This window comes from Meleagris gallopavo, chromosome 25, assembly GCF_905368555.1.
Source record: "Meleagris gallopavo chromosome 25, MGAL_WU_HG_1.1, whole genome shotgun sequence".
NCBI classification, from domain to species: domain Eukaryota; kingdom Metazoa; phylum Chordata; class Aves; order Galliformes; family Phasianidae; genus Meleagris; species Meleagris gallopavo.
Genome location: NC_139428.1, coordinates 5,495,223 through 5,509,049, shown reverse-complemented (window position 1 = coordinate 5,509,049; position 13,827 = coordinate 5,495,223). Strand labels below are relative to the sequence as shown.

Genomic DNA, 13,827 nt, shown 5'->3' with positions numbered 1-13,827 from the left:
CAGGCTTGGCACAGAGCTGGCAGTGTGGTTTGCAAATGCAAATCCGTGTGTTCAGTGCCCAGCAGCGCTACTTGTGGGCTGTGCTCTGTGCTCTGCGCTCTGCGCTCTGTGCTCTGCACTCGCTGCTCATCCTCTCCTTTAGGGCAGGTTTTTGCACGGTTTTCTCTTTGTGACAGGAGGGGATGCAGAGCCCAGTGCAGTCTCTGGAGGCGATTTTTAAGCTCTGCCCTCATGCTGTGACTGGGTCAGCACTGAGCAGGGCTTTCTCCTCCAGATAAAGCAAACACGTGCAGCAGTGCCCACACGGATGGACTGGATCCAACCCAGCCCAGCCTTACAGCAGCAGAACCCATATATCTGTGCAGAGAGATAATGGATTGACCATTGTGGGCGGCCCCGGGTGCAGTGCAGGGACCGTGAGAGGGTGCAGGGGCTGCAATGTGCAGCTGGGGGGGCTCCCGGGGGTGCATTCCCACAGCACTCCCCCCAGGGCTGAGAGCTCAGGAAGGAATGCTGCCATCAGAGCCTCATTGGAGGGAGGGGCGGCTGTGGGGATCATCGAGTGTGGAATGCAGCGATGGCACACGGACACAGGTGCCACGGGGATGGGGACAGCACAGCCGTTGGGGCACCGCCGTTTGGGGCACGGCAGCTGCTTCACCACTGTCTGCAGTGCAGTGCTGCTCTGGTGCTGTACAGAGGGGCACGGTGGCATCGTGGGGCTGAGGCCATGTGGGCTGTGAGGCCGTGGGGTTTCTGCTCGCTGTGTGTGTGCACAGGGCCCCACTTCCAGCTCCTCCAGGTGCGGCTGGGAAACATTAGCAGCGCTGCGCCGGGAGAGTGTGGGAACTGGAAGGGAATGCTGTAGAGCGGCCTTTCATCTCCCCACTCCTCCTCCCCTGCTCCTGCCAAGCCCAGCTTCCTCCGAGGCCTTCAGCTCGTGCCAAGCGAGGGAGAGGGAGGGGGATGGAGAGAAAAAGGGAAGGAAAATTAAAAAAAAAAAAAACAAACCCACAGGAATGTGTTGGGGATCTGGCTTCATTCAGGCTGCCGTCGGGGAGGGAGCCCGTGGCCACCCCTGCTATGGGGCAGAGGGAAAGCAAACAGGGATGTGGCCTCTGCACTGTTACCGTGGGGCTGACAACGGGCTGTGGGGCCACATCCCCACTGCAGGGCCGAGATCAGCGTCAGAGCAGCTGCAGGCCGGGGGGAGCAGGGGCTGCTGTGTGGGGCAAAGTGGGGCTGTGGTGCCTCATGCTGGGGGATGGATGGTGGTGGCTGCTCCTGGGGAGGGTGCGAGGGAGGATGGGTTTTGGGTTTTGACTCACTGCCGACTTTATTCCCAGCAAATTAATAATTTCCTTTCACAGTAACAATAAGGGCTGGCCTGTGTGTTTGTGTGCGTTGTCCCCGCTGCCCCCCTCCTGCAGGGCTGCAGCTGCACAGAGCTGTCGGGCGGCCCAGCTGTGAGCGGAGCGTCCCGGCGGAGCACGGGGCTGTGAACGGATGGGGTGAAAAGGGGGGGAGGCGGGGAGCGCGCTGGGTGGCGGCGATGGGAAGGAGCCCAAGGGGCAGCCGGCAGCGCGCAGTCACCCTCACACCTGCATGAACGCGGTGCTGAGTTGCAGGGCAGCTGTGGGACACAGCACGCGGGGCGGGAGCGCCCGTGGCTGCAGCAAAGGGTTTTGGCGCAGCGGGGAGTCCTGGCATTACTGGAGGCGCTCGCACAGCCCGTGCCCACGCGGCTGCGCCTTCTGCACGCTCGCTCCCACAGCGCCTGCACCGAGCCCTCTCCCGTGCGGGCACACAATGAAGCACGCGGTATCGGGAGATCTGGGAACGCCGTCCGTTCCTCGGGCAGCATTGTGTGCTGTTCCTTATTTATATCCCTGGGGTGGTGTCACAGGTGGGTGATTGTTCCAGCTGACAGCCTGAAAGGCGAAAGAACAAGATTTAACTTCCTGCTATTCAATTAGAGAAAGCGAGCATTCATCACCAGCTGCGGGCTGCTGGCAGGAGGGACCCCGGAGAGGAGCTGCAGGCAGCGCCCGCTGCCACGGGCACGGCAGGATGCGCACAGAGCGCTGCCCACCGCCCGCAGGTGAGGCCGGGCGCAGCGCCCTGCTCTGCTCCGGGGTCACCGCGTTCGTCTCTGGAAGGCAATTGCCCGCTCGGAGCGGAGCCGTGTAGACGCAGGGGCCGCACCCCCCAGTACCGGCACGCAGCCCCACCCGCGCTCACCCCCTCGTGCTGTTTTCCAGGCTGGCACGTGGCAGCCGCCTGCCTTCATCCCCCCGGCGCCGAGCTCCCCCAGCACCTCCCCGGTGCCCCCAGGACTCCCCGCAGGGCTGTGGGGCGCGCAAGGCGTGCAGAGACGGGGCTTTTCCTGCTCCATTTCCTTCTCTTTCTCCCCCCCTCCTGATGCTGAGCCGACTGCAGAAGGCTCTCGCGCCGCCTCCTCGCCTGTCCCTTCCCTGCGCCCTGTGACAACTTCACAGCTCCGCACCGGTGCTGTTCTGCTAAGGGTCCCTTTCGTGCGTCTCTGCTACTTCTTAATCGCGCTGTCCCTGCGGGGATTCGGGCCGTTTTCCTTCCCGGCCGGCTGCGATCACGGGGACGCGATGGGAGCGCTTCGCGGTGCCGCGCCGCGCGGCCGCGCCTGGCATCGCCATCGCTCCGCCGTAGGGCAGCACCGAACCGAGCGCTGCACCGCGGGGCGGGGGGCGGCCCGCAGCCACGGGCGGCAGCGCCGAGCCCGGAACGCGCCTGGCTACGGACTACTGTGAGCATCCCTTCCTCCGTCCTTCGGGCGGACGTGCTCCAAAACCCCGAGGTTTGGGCCGTGTCTGTGCCGAGGGCGGGGGGCTCCGGGGGTCTCTGAGCGTTGGAGCGCTGATGGAAGCAGCGCCCGCGGCCGCTCCCCCTGCGGTGCCATCCGACGGGCAGCGATGCGGCGGGGCTGCGCGCAGAGGAACGTTTTACAGCAGAAAGCAATTAACCGAATAAAGCCCTTCTTAAAATCCCAGTAATTAAAAACAGTCCCTCCCTCTTGTTTTCCTTTTAAGCCGAAAGTTGCTGTTTACTCATTTGCTTTACAAAGTGTGCCTTGTTGTGGCTTCAGAAGAAATGAAAGTTTGAAGTGGTTGGAGAAGAAAGGCTCCGGGCGGAGCGGCTCCGCGGCGCGCTGCTGTTTGCTCTCATCTGCTCGCAGGATCGCTGCACACGCAGCCAACGACGGCGAGGCCGTCTGCCGGCCCCATCGCTCCCAGCGCTCGTGAGAAGTGCGTTAGCATCGCCGGGGAAGGGGGGGGGCTTTGGAAGGGCTCGGGGCTGTGTGAGGGACGGACTCTCCGCGCAATTACAAAGGCATTGCGTTCCCCGCAGCCCTGCTCTGTTTTCCCACCCGACTCCCGGTGTTGCTTTTGCTCTGTGCAGCCCGAAGGCCGCCCGCCTCCCTCCAGCGCCCGGCGATGGGGCCGGGATCGGCACGGCGTCAAAAGGGGGAGAGTCAGAGAAGGATACGGTGCAGAACCCGCTGGGTTTGGGGTGAGCCGGCAGCCTCATTGTCAGCGGGATTGCCGTAATATTAATTAACTGCCGCCCGTTGCTGCTGGTCTGCAAAGCGAGCGCCCATTGCTGGGGGGGGAGGGGAAACGGAGGCACACGAAGGGCAATGAGAACTAAACGCTAACATCGTCTGATGCTCCCCCACCGGGATGCACTACTACTTTGGAGCAGGAATGGGGTCCTGTCCTGTGGGTTGCAGCAGCACCCCGAGGTGCCGATGGGCGCAGCTCTGCAGCCCCTCCCACGGGGGCTCCGGGCCGGGCGGCATTCCTGGCCGCGGGGCAGTAGGTGTGAGCGCAGCGAGGGCAGCACGGAGCCCTCCGAGCAGAGCCGGGATCTGCCCCGTCCCTGCCCGGGGAAGGGTGAGGCCGCGGGTTTGTGGGAAAATGTTGTTTTTCCCTCCCCTGGACTGCCCCCAGCAGTCGGCTGGGCCGGCTCTGAACTGCGTGGGTTGGGGAAGTGGGGGGGGAGCGAACAATGCGGTGCCTTTGGTTTGGAGCGGGGCCACAGCAAAATAAGCCGCGTTGGCAGCGCTCCACATCTGACAGCGCGAGGCGGTGCCGCGGCCGTACCTACAGCTCCCGGCCGTGCCTACAGCTCCCGGCCGTACCTACAGCTCCCGGCCGTGCCTACAGCTCCCGGCCGTGCCTACAGCTCCCGGCCGTGCCTACAGCTCCCGGCCGTGCCTACAGCTCCCGGCCGTGCCTACGGCTGCCAGCCGCATCACTGCCCCCAGCGCCGCGCGTTGGTGACGAGTCCCTCTGCTCAGCCACAGAGCAGGGCGGTGTGTCTGCGTCCCGCCGGCATCCTCCGCTGCCGCAGCTGTGGGTCTGGCAGCAGCGGTGGGATTGAGGTTAGGAGGTGATGCTGACTGAAGACGTGCGGACAGGGCATTCCAGGCATGCACGGGGTTGCCGCGGAGGTGTCAGTTCACCGGGAGGTAACAGATACGTCCGCTGCTCTGCAGCCGCCTTGCCCTCCTCCCTCCCACATTCCAGCTGCTGCAGCTTTTCACAGCTGGCCGCTCTCCGGGGACGTTTCCCAAAGCTGAGGAGGAGGGAGGGGAAGGAGAGGTCCCCACACGGGGGTGGTCAGAGCCCCGAGCCGCGGCCCTGCGCTGCCGGCACGGATAAACGGGGCAGCGCGGGGTCCCTGGCGCCGATTCACCCTCAGCCCCGAGAGTTTGCTCCGCTGCAGGGAAGGGCCATCAATCTTCACAGCTCCCTTGTTCCCTGGCCCCAGAGCAGGGCAGCCAATTAGTGCTGGGTGTGATGGATGGCTCGGCCCCGTCCTCGTGACACCCGTCCCCGGGATGCTCCCACCTCGCCGGGCGGGGATCGGCGCTGCGGTGCTGCCGAGCTCTTCCCAGCCCTGCCCGGCTGATCGCACGGAGCTGCTCCGTCACGCCGACCCCGGGCCTCCACGGGCGGTTCTGAGCAGCGCTCCAGCAGCGCGGGCTGCAACACGGATCTGATTACGGCAGAAGTGGATCTCGAGGTCCCTGCTCTGTTCGTAATGAAGAGTAAGCCTAGAAAAACGTGTTGCCAATTACACTTCAATTGAACCCAGATAAAGGCCCAGAAAAGACAGAGTCTGGACTGAGAATTCCTTTCTAGTGGAGAAGAAAAGTGTTCCCGAGGCAGGCCCAGGCTCGGCTTGGTTCAGGCTCGGTGTGATGTGAGCAAGGGCCCAAAATAACTGATCTCTGGATCCCATTTACATAGTTTCATCGGTGGAAAGAGCATTAATCTCTCAAAAACACATGTTTATGGGAAATTCACTTTGGAGATGAATGTTTTTGTAACTGAAATCACTCTGGAAAGGGGAGAGGAGGAGTGGGTCTCAAAATCACCAAAGTGACACAGCTTCAAGTCTTCTGGTTCCGTTTCCCTTTGAACCTTGAAATATAAGCTAAACACTTTTACAGCCGCTCCTTCAAGGGACTCCTCCAACAGAACGGCTGCTTTGCTCTGCTTGGCTTTGGGTGGAGGACCCCACGGTTGGGGCTGAACAAAGGGTTGCGGGGCTGTGCTGAGGGCAGCGGCTGCTCAGGAGGGCCGGCACGATGCGGGGCTGCCGTGGCTGCGGCAGATATCGGGCCAGCGTGGGCACGGGGGGGGGCTGGGCGCTGGGATCGCCGCCGCTTCTGCAGAAAACTTTGGGAAAGCCACGTGTTGCCAGATCTCAGCGCCGATTTTTTTTTTTCCTTTTTTTTTTTTTTTTTCCTAAATAAAAGGCATTATTTTTGTACTGCGAACCTCTGCTCCGGTTCCCTCCCTCCACCCCTCTCTCTCCCACATGCCCACGATTTCGTTGCCTTTGGGGATTTCAGCTGCTCAGGGCTCTGCCAAACAGACTCCCATCTCCTCCATGCAAACTTAGGGAAAGCGAGGTGCTCTATGGGCTGCGGGTCAAAGTTTCCAGAGCTGTGGGATGAGGCAGACAGCAGCAGTTCGACCCTGTGCCATAAAACCCAGTGCTGGGCAGGGGTCGGCCTGGATACCCTGGCAGTGCCACGAGTGGGCAGCTGGGGATGCTCTGAGCGTGGCGGGGGCTGAGCTCACGGCAGAACCCTGCAGGACACCCCTACAGGGCGATGTCCCCGTGCACCATCACTGCTGCCCCTTCGGGAATCTCCCTCCAACCCCGGAGGAGCCGCTTCCATCCGATTCACAATTCTCCCACCCGCCCGCGCCGCCGTGTGTGCGTGTGGGGCTGGATGTTGATTTTTCCCTGAAACAACTCAGGGCTTTATCAGTCCCATCTCTTTCCCACGGTTTTCTGTTGCCAGTGAGGTCACCGGTCCCTTTAAACTGGGGCTGAGGCCAATGTGCGGCGGGTGGAAGGGGGGGCCGCGGGCAGGGGGGCGGCGGGCAGAGGGGGACATGAGACGGTTCACACAGACTGTTCCTTTTACAGGAAGACTTGGGATTGCGACCAGCGAGCGGGAGGAGGCGGGGGGGCCTGGGAACCTGGGAGCGCCGGCGCGGCCGCGTAATCCGTCACTCCTGGGAGATGTCTCATTAACCCATTAACCAGGGAGGCTGGGGACGTGCTGGGAGCAGAGCGAGGCGGCAGCCGGGGGTGTGAAAGGCAGAGCGGGGCCAGGGGAGGAGCTGGGGAGCAGACGGGGCGAGCTCCGCGCTCAGCTCGCCGCGGGACCGCGCCGCGCTCCGACACGCGTGGGGCTCCGGACACGAGTGGGGCTCCGCCGAGCCCTCAGCCCCGCGCCCTCCTCCTTGGCGGAGCCGCTCCCGGTCAGGATGAAGCGTCTGTGCGAGGAGAGCTCGTCGGACACCGAGTCGGACGGCACCATCGACGTGGGCAAAGAGGAGGAATACAGGTGGGGAGCGCTCCGCGTCGTCCCGAGGGATAAACGACGCCGGGTGGGGGCTCGGCGGTGCTCGGGGTGCGGGGGAGCGGGGGAGCAGCCCCGCTGTGGGGTGAGGGCACCCCGGGTTCGGGCTCCGGCTTTCCTCACTGCCCCGGAGCGGTGACCCGACAGCTCCGGGATCGCGGAGGGTGCGGAGAGGGTTCGCGTGAGAAACGCTTCTCTGCCGAGGCGTTTGTCATGCACCAGCTGCGGCTTTGATCTCCTCTGAAAGGCAGCTCGGGCGGTGAGGGGTGCCCAGTTCTCAGCGTGCGCTTTCAGGATGGCCGTTTGCAAGCTCCATCATCCCTCCTCCCTCCCACAGCACGGGCTGCAGCTCCCTCTGCTCGGAGGAGCGGTGAGGAGAGGACCCGGGTCCCAGGCTCCGCAATGCTCCCCTGCTCTGCTCTGCTGGCCCAGGGCATCGCCTGCTGCTGCCCACCGATTGCGGGCCTGGTGGGCTCCGGGCACTGGGGACGAAGGAAGGGCTCTGTTAGTTGCTCCCATCTGAAATTCAGCTGCTTCTGAACTCCCTTTGGCAGCCAAGTGTCCCCCATTCTGCAGCTCCGGGTGATTTAATTCCTTGTTTGTCCCACCTGGTGCCAGGCTCAGGTTCTCACAAGCTGATACAGTTTGGGGCAGTTGGGCACAGCCACGCCAACGCATCCCGCATGTGTTCCCCAAACTCTCACACCGTCCCAGTGCATCAGCATTTCGCCCACCCTTCTGCTGCACATGAAACACTCCCACCTCCTCCCGGCTCTGTAGTACCCCAAAGGGCAAAGCGGAGGAACTGCCCTGTTTTGTTCCACTGAGTACAACAATGGAGTTTTGATCTCTGTCTGCTCGTAGTCCCAAGTGAGTCGCAGAGCAGCGCTGTGATACGGAGGTATTTACGCTGCTTTGCACCGCGGCTCGTGTCGCGCAAACACAGCAGAGAGAACCATCCCCACACCACGGCAGCGCAGCGCAGTGTTAGGCGACGGGGTCAGGCAGAACCAAACGCTCCTGGGTGGGGCGGAGGGAGGGAGGGAGGGAGCGAGAGAGGGAGACGGCGTCTGGACCGGGCTCTGGCTCCACGGGGTGGTTTGGGAGAACCAGTTCCCCACAGCAGGGTGAGTCACTGCGGGCGGGCGCTGTGTCCGCTGTGCGTGCGCTGTGCCGCAGCTCGGGGTCACTGCAGCAGTGCAGGATGCCGCTCGGGTTTGCTTTGCCTTTCGTCTGGAATAAACAGTTGAAAGATCAGTGCTGCAAATTACAGAATCGATCAAGGAGCAGCGCAGAAATCAGAGCCATCAGAGAGTTCCGTTGCGTGGTTCTCAACTGTCAGTCAAACGTTTCTGAGATACATTTAGCAGAGAGAGAGTTCTGTTGATCCCACATCTGGAGCTCACAAAGAGCGCTGCGCTCGGACAGCTCTGCGAAGAGATTCAAAACTCTCTGCTGCCGAGTGCAGGCTGCATTCCTGCGCTGCCGGGTCAGCTCGGTGCCGTCCCCTGCCCCCGTTCCCACCCACCCGTTCCCACCCCAGCAGCGCTCATCTTTGGCGCATTTCTGTATGCGGACAGCACGTGTTTATTCTTGCAAAGCCACCTATGCCTGCACAAAGCCCACCCAGCGGACACAACAGCCTCAGGCATGAGGCCGGGAGGTTTGTGCATGGGGATGAGAGATCCCGGCCCCAGAGCTGCTTTTCCAGCCCCGTGGAGACACCGGTGTGGCCCGAGATGCAAGGAGATGTGCCGGGCAGTGGCTGGTGCAGAAACTTGCCGTGGGCTGCTGAGGGCTCCCATGGGGACAGTGGGATTCAGACTCTGCCTGGCTCCTGTCCTCGGTTCCTGATCTCTGTGTTGTGGGTAACACTGAGATGAGAACCACAGAAAACAGTTTTCTGGGATGGGGAGGAGGAACTGCAGATGGCAAACGTGTGTAAAACATATGTGCTGCTGAGGTTTGCCTCCAGCTGCTGCAAGCAGCTTTCCCTCTTTTTCCTTCCCAGCCACGTTCCCAGGTCTGTGTCTCCCACCACGACGTCGCAGATACAAGCCAGGAAGAAGCGCAGAGGGGTGAGTTCTGTGCTGTGCCGGTGGCAAATCCTCGCCCTGGGACTCGGGGGGGTCACCGGAACCGGCTCTGCCCCGTCCCCCGCAGAACCTCCCTCAGCCAAGGGGAGGTTTTAGCAGAGCTGTGGCCTCAAATCGTGTAGAAAGGGCTGGGGCTGCGGGGAGGAGGGAGGCTTCACACCTGGTGAGTGCTGCTTTGCTCGGCTTTTTCACCGAAAGCATTCGCTTTTGTGGCCCAGTGCTGCTCTCAGCCTGCTGTGAGGGCTCTAAGTCTGTGAGACACGCCAGGAATGAGTGTGGTTTTCCTCCCGCAGATCATTGAGAAGCGGCGCCGCGACCGCATCAACAGCAGCCTGTCGGAGCTGCGGCGCCTGGTGCCCACTGCCTTCGAGAAGCAGGTGGGTACCAGAGCAGCAGGGCTGTGCTCAGTCCTCGCTGCGGGGAGTGGTGAAACCGGGCGGTGAAACAGCATCAGTGCATTTAGTAATAATGTTCAGGAGCTGCAGGGAGGATGAATTCAATCCAGGCTGCATCTCACAGCTATGAGGAAGCACAGAAATGGGGAATTTCAGTTTGTATGGGGTGATGGTGGGAAGGAACTCCATTTTCTGCTCGATTAAAAACCTGAGGCAGTGCCCAGAGATGGGTGTCTGGTGCCGTGGGTTTTCAGGAGGGTTTGAGGAGGAGGGCACCAGGCAAAGCTCAGCTTGTGAGAGGCACAACGCCCTGGGCCACGAAATAACAAATTTCTCCTTTTTCCCCTGCTCCTGATGCAGGGCTCATCCAAGCTGGAGAAGGCAGAAATTCTACAGATGACAGTGGATCACCTAAAAATGCTCCATGCCACTGGAGGAGCAGGTAAGAGCCACTCTGCAAGTGCATGGGCGAGGTGAAGGTGGCATCCTGGGTAGGAAATTCCCCATCAGCAGGGAATATCTCGGCCCTGCCGTGCCTTGCTGCCGGCACCAGGACGAATGCTGCCTTGCCCACTTCCCAAGGAAAATGTTTTTCCCGGGGGCAAATGGGTTGTTTCCCGCCCTCCTGTTTTTATTGCCTATAAAGTGTGGGTCAGCACCCCATGGGTAGGTTCTGGTATCCCAGACCCACAGGGATGGTGCTGTTGTCCTCATTGCACGCCCCAGTGAAGCTGCCCAGCCAGAGTTGCACTCCCAGAAATGGAGCTTGCTTCCAGAAAAAAATGATATTAAATTCCTTCCCTCCTCCCTGAGATACATTTCCTGTAGAGGCTGAGTTCTGCTCGGGGACTCTGCAAATAAACAAGGCTTTTTTCCCTTTCTGTTCTTGCTTTTTGTCTCTTGGATGTTATAAGAGGAGAGGGGGAGCCCTGTGTGAAATTCAACAAAGGTCTCATTTGTACTGAGAGCTCAGCACAGACCCTCGGTCCTGTTCCAGTTAACAGGATGGGGATCACAGCTCCAGTAAAGAAGCCTCTGGCTTTGCTTACCACCCACTTTTGGCTTTCTGAGGACACTGCTGGCATCCAGGCTTTGCTTCAGAGCTGTAACTCGGTCTGGAACATTTGTTTAGATATTCAGTTTGACTGCACTGCAACAAAGGGCTGCATTGTCCCCAGAGACCCCAGCAAGCAGAGTGGTCCAGTGCTCCACTGCTCTGTGACATTCTCTGCTTTGTTGCTTACTGTCTCACCAAGCTACAAGGAGGGAGCAGAAGCTGAAAAATCAGCCATTGTGTTTTATCTTATTGGTTTCCATGTGGCTCGGAGCTTTCCCAGCCCAGTGGCCCTGGTTCAGCCATTCCTTCAGTGGGAGGTCAGTGAGGGAAGTGTGAAGGGCTGAAGTCTCTGGGACTCAGGCAGAGGAACTCAGGCTGTGCACAGAGATGCGCATCGGCCCCGGCGCTGCCATAGAGAGTTCCCAGCACACACTGGCATCTGCACGTCCTCAGCAGCCAGAACTCAAAGAGCCCAAAAGAAAAGCCGTCATCCTCCCTGAGCACAGTTAATGAACCTTCTCGCTCGTCCCACACACTAGAGTAAAGGGCTTCATGACCCGGCAGTCCTGTCCCATCGAGGTAACCAACGCTGTTGTCACCCACGCGGACCCGCTTGGCTGTCTGCTGCAGGGCATCACACGGCAGCAAAGCGCCTCAAGTGAAACTTACGGTGCGGCAGAGAGGGCGGTGGGGCTCACGCGCGTTCCTGCACGGCGCACGGCCTGACCGCCCCCGTGTCCCTGCAGGGTTCCTGGATGCTCGTGCTCTGGCCGTGGACTACAGGAGCATCGGCTTTCGCGAGTGCCTCACCGAGGTGGTTCGGTACCTGGGCGTCCTGGAGGGGCAGAGCACCGCCGACCCCATCCGCCTGCGGCTCCTCTCCCACCTCAACAACTACGTGGCCGAAATGGAGCCCTCCCCGGCGGCCGCCTCGCTGCTCCCCGTGCAGACGTGGCCGTGGTCCTTCCTGCACAGCCCGGTGCCGCTGCCGCGCCGGGAAGCCGCTCCCGCTCCTCTCCTTGTGACTGCGTCCTACCCGCGCCTCGCCGCCAGGCCGGCCCCGGTGCGCCGCGTCCCCGCCGACGTGCTGCCGTCCCACCGGGGCTCTGTGCCCGGCAGGATCGCCTCCTCGGCCCGCAGGGCCCGCGGTGCCCCCTCGGCTTCGACCGCGGCGGCCGCAGCCCGGATGCCGTCTCCGCCGGGAGCGCCGAGGGGGGGCTCAGCCAAGGGCAGCCCCATCTCCGCTCTGCTCTTCTCTCCCGCCGCTGTTCCTCTGCCCGCGGCCTACGCTGCGCCAGCGGTGCTGGGCGCGGCCGCGCAGGGACCCGCGCTCAGGGTGGGGGCGGCCCGGCTGTGCCGCTCCTGGGCCACCGAGATCGGCGCCTTCTGAGCCCTCGGTGCCCGCTGCCCCTGGACCGGCCGACCGGGCGCCTCTCCTGTTTGCGGAAGCCGAGGACCCATCCAGAAGATTCTCTTTGCTGTCCCCTCGCCTCGCTCTTCACGCTGCCTTCCTCACCTCACTTCACCTCACCTCACCTCACCATCGCTCATCCTCTGCTTTGCCGTGCCCACAAATGTCAGCTCCATCCGCTCGCACGCGTTCTCTGGGATGGGGGGCACTGCCGACCCTCCGGCAGACCCGATACCGTTCTCTGCTGCCTTATCTCCTCGGGGACTCGGAGCTCCTGGACGGACTCACTCAGGCCGTGTCCCGCAGCTGCAGCACCCAGTTCCGTGGTCTTGGGGTTGGTTCTGCTGCCCTGACTGAACGCTGCTCTCCTCGCTGCGCCCCAAATCATCCTGCTCACAGCGGAGCACTGCTGGGCTCTGGCGGCCCTCAGCCGGGTGTGAAGAGGTGAGACACGGGATTTCAAAGGGACTCAGTGGGGAGGGGACGACTCCGACATCGATGTGAGAAGAGCAGCCCTTCCCTCTGCGCGTTGCCCTGCAGGAGCCGTCTCACCTCTTTCCCCACCGAGTGCGCAGTGCAGAGCGGTCAGACCAGCATTCCAAGTGCCTCCCAGTTTTCTCTTGGCCCTTCTCCTCCCGCAGCGTCTCTGTTTTCTCTCTCCAGCACCGTGTCTCATGTTGCTCACCCATGGGCCAGGACCAAACGCCGTGGGTGCTGCACTGCAGCCCTTGGCCAGCACCGGGTCTGCACTTGTCCCATTCCCAAGAGCTTTTCCTGCCCTGCCGTGCACCAGTGCTGCAGAATCCCCCTTGCTCCTGTCCTCCCACCCCCTCTCCTCTGGGCAGGGAGGAACACAAACTGAAGCTCTCAAGCTCTGAGGCCGCATCCCTGCAGGGCTCAGGGCTGGATGTCCCTCTCCGTGGGACTGTGCCTGGATCTGTGCCTTCGTTTGCTGGGATGGACCCGGCCCTGGCTGCACGCCCACCCCAAGGATCTCCGCAGATCAGCAGCTGTGGCACAAAAAGGAAAGTGTGTAGAGGTCAGCGCAGCAGTGGAAAAGACAGAGAAGCTCCCTCCTGGCAGAGACTCTCCCCCACCCCAGGTGGAAGGCGCAGCGTGCCGGGCTGCGTTCCTGCAGAGCACGTGATGCGTGCAGCACTGCTGCTCGGAGAGTGAGTCCTCCTGGTTGTTCTGGTGAACGCCACTGCACTTAACATACAGAAACGCCTCTGCTGATCTTCCTCACCCCCGTTCCCCAGTGCCAGAAGCAGCCGGGAACAATTTCCCAGTAAAGAAGAGGAGGCCGTGGCCCCGGCTGTTCCATGGCTCCTCAGTGTGCCAGAGCTGCAGCAAGCAGCCCGGCCTCGCTCTGTTAGAGTCACAGCTGTGACATCCAGCAAAGGTGGCAAATAAAGTCTTTCCAACCCCTGTTGGTGTGAAATGCAGTGTTGATGTGCAGCTGTTCTGCCTGTCCGGCTGCTGGGACAACCATCGGCTTTGCAGCAGATGAGCTTTGTTGAGGTGTAGTGTAAGGGAACGTCCCCAGCAGGAACGCTGCTTGTGGTGGCTTCTCCCATGACTTTTTACTTTGCAAACGACTGCATGAGTTGAAATTAGCAGGGAACTTGTAGCACTCACCCTGAGGTTGGCAATAATCCATGGCTTGAGAACAGCTCATTTCATTTAGCTCCCAGCATCCACAGAAATGTCATGGGACACATTGAGACCAATCCTGCAGCCAGACTGCAGGGCTGCCCTCTGTCTGCTGGCCCTCTGTGAGCAGAACCAGAGTCACCTCTCAGCTCCACGCTGGTGGGAAACGCTCCGCACAGAACCGCAGCTGAGCGTGGCCTCTGTTCAGAGGGGAGGATCGTCAGCGATCCCAGCCACGAAAGACGCTGGGAGAATTTGCTGGGGAATGGTGAAAATTCAACTTCCTTTCC

General features: G+C 61.5%; 1 protein-coding gene and 1 long non-coding RNA gene across 2 annotated transcripts; both read left to right on the top strand.

The window, feature by feature from the left end:
* The first annotated feature begins 1,447 nt into the window (after positions 1-1,447).
* Positions 1,448-3,036, top strand: LOC146542813 (uncharacterized). Its single transcript, XR_014879645.1, has 2 exons — positions 1,448-2,101; positions 2,686-3,036. It is a non-coding gene; the product is annotated as an uncharacterized LOC146542813 (long non-coding RNA).
* A 3,420-nt stretch (positions 3,037-6,456) lies between these two features.
* HEYL (hes related family bHLH transcription factor with YRPW motif like) lies at positions 6,457-13,312 on the top strand. The gene is made up of 5 exons (XM_010723541.4): positions 6,457-6,910; positions 8,937-9,003; positions 9,315-9,398; positions 9,777-9,858; positions 11,220-13,312. The coding sequence occupies exons 1-5, from the start codon at positions 6,831-6,833 to the stop codon at positions 11,861-11,863; spliced, it is 957 nt and encodes a 318-aa protein (XP_010721843.2). The 5' UTR covers positions 6,457-6,830; the 3' UTR covers positions 11,864-13,312.
* The last annotated feature ends 515 nt before the right edge of the window (positions 13,313-13,827 follow it).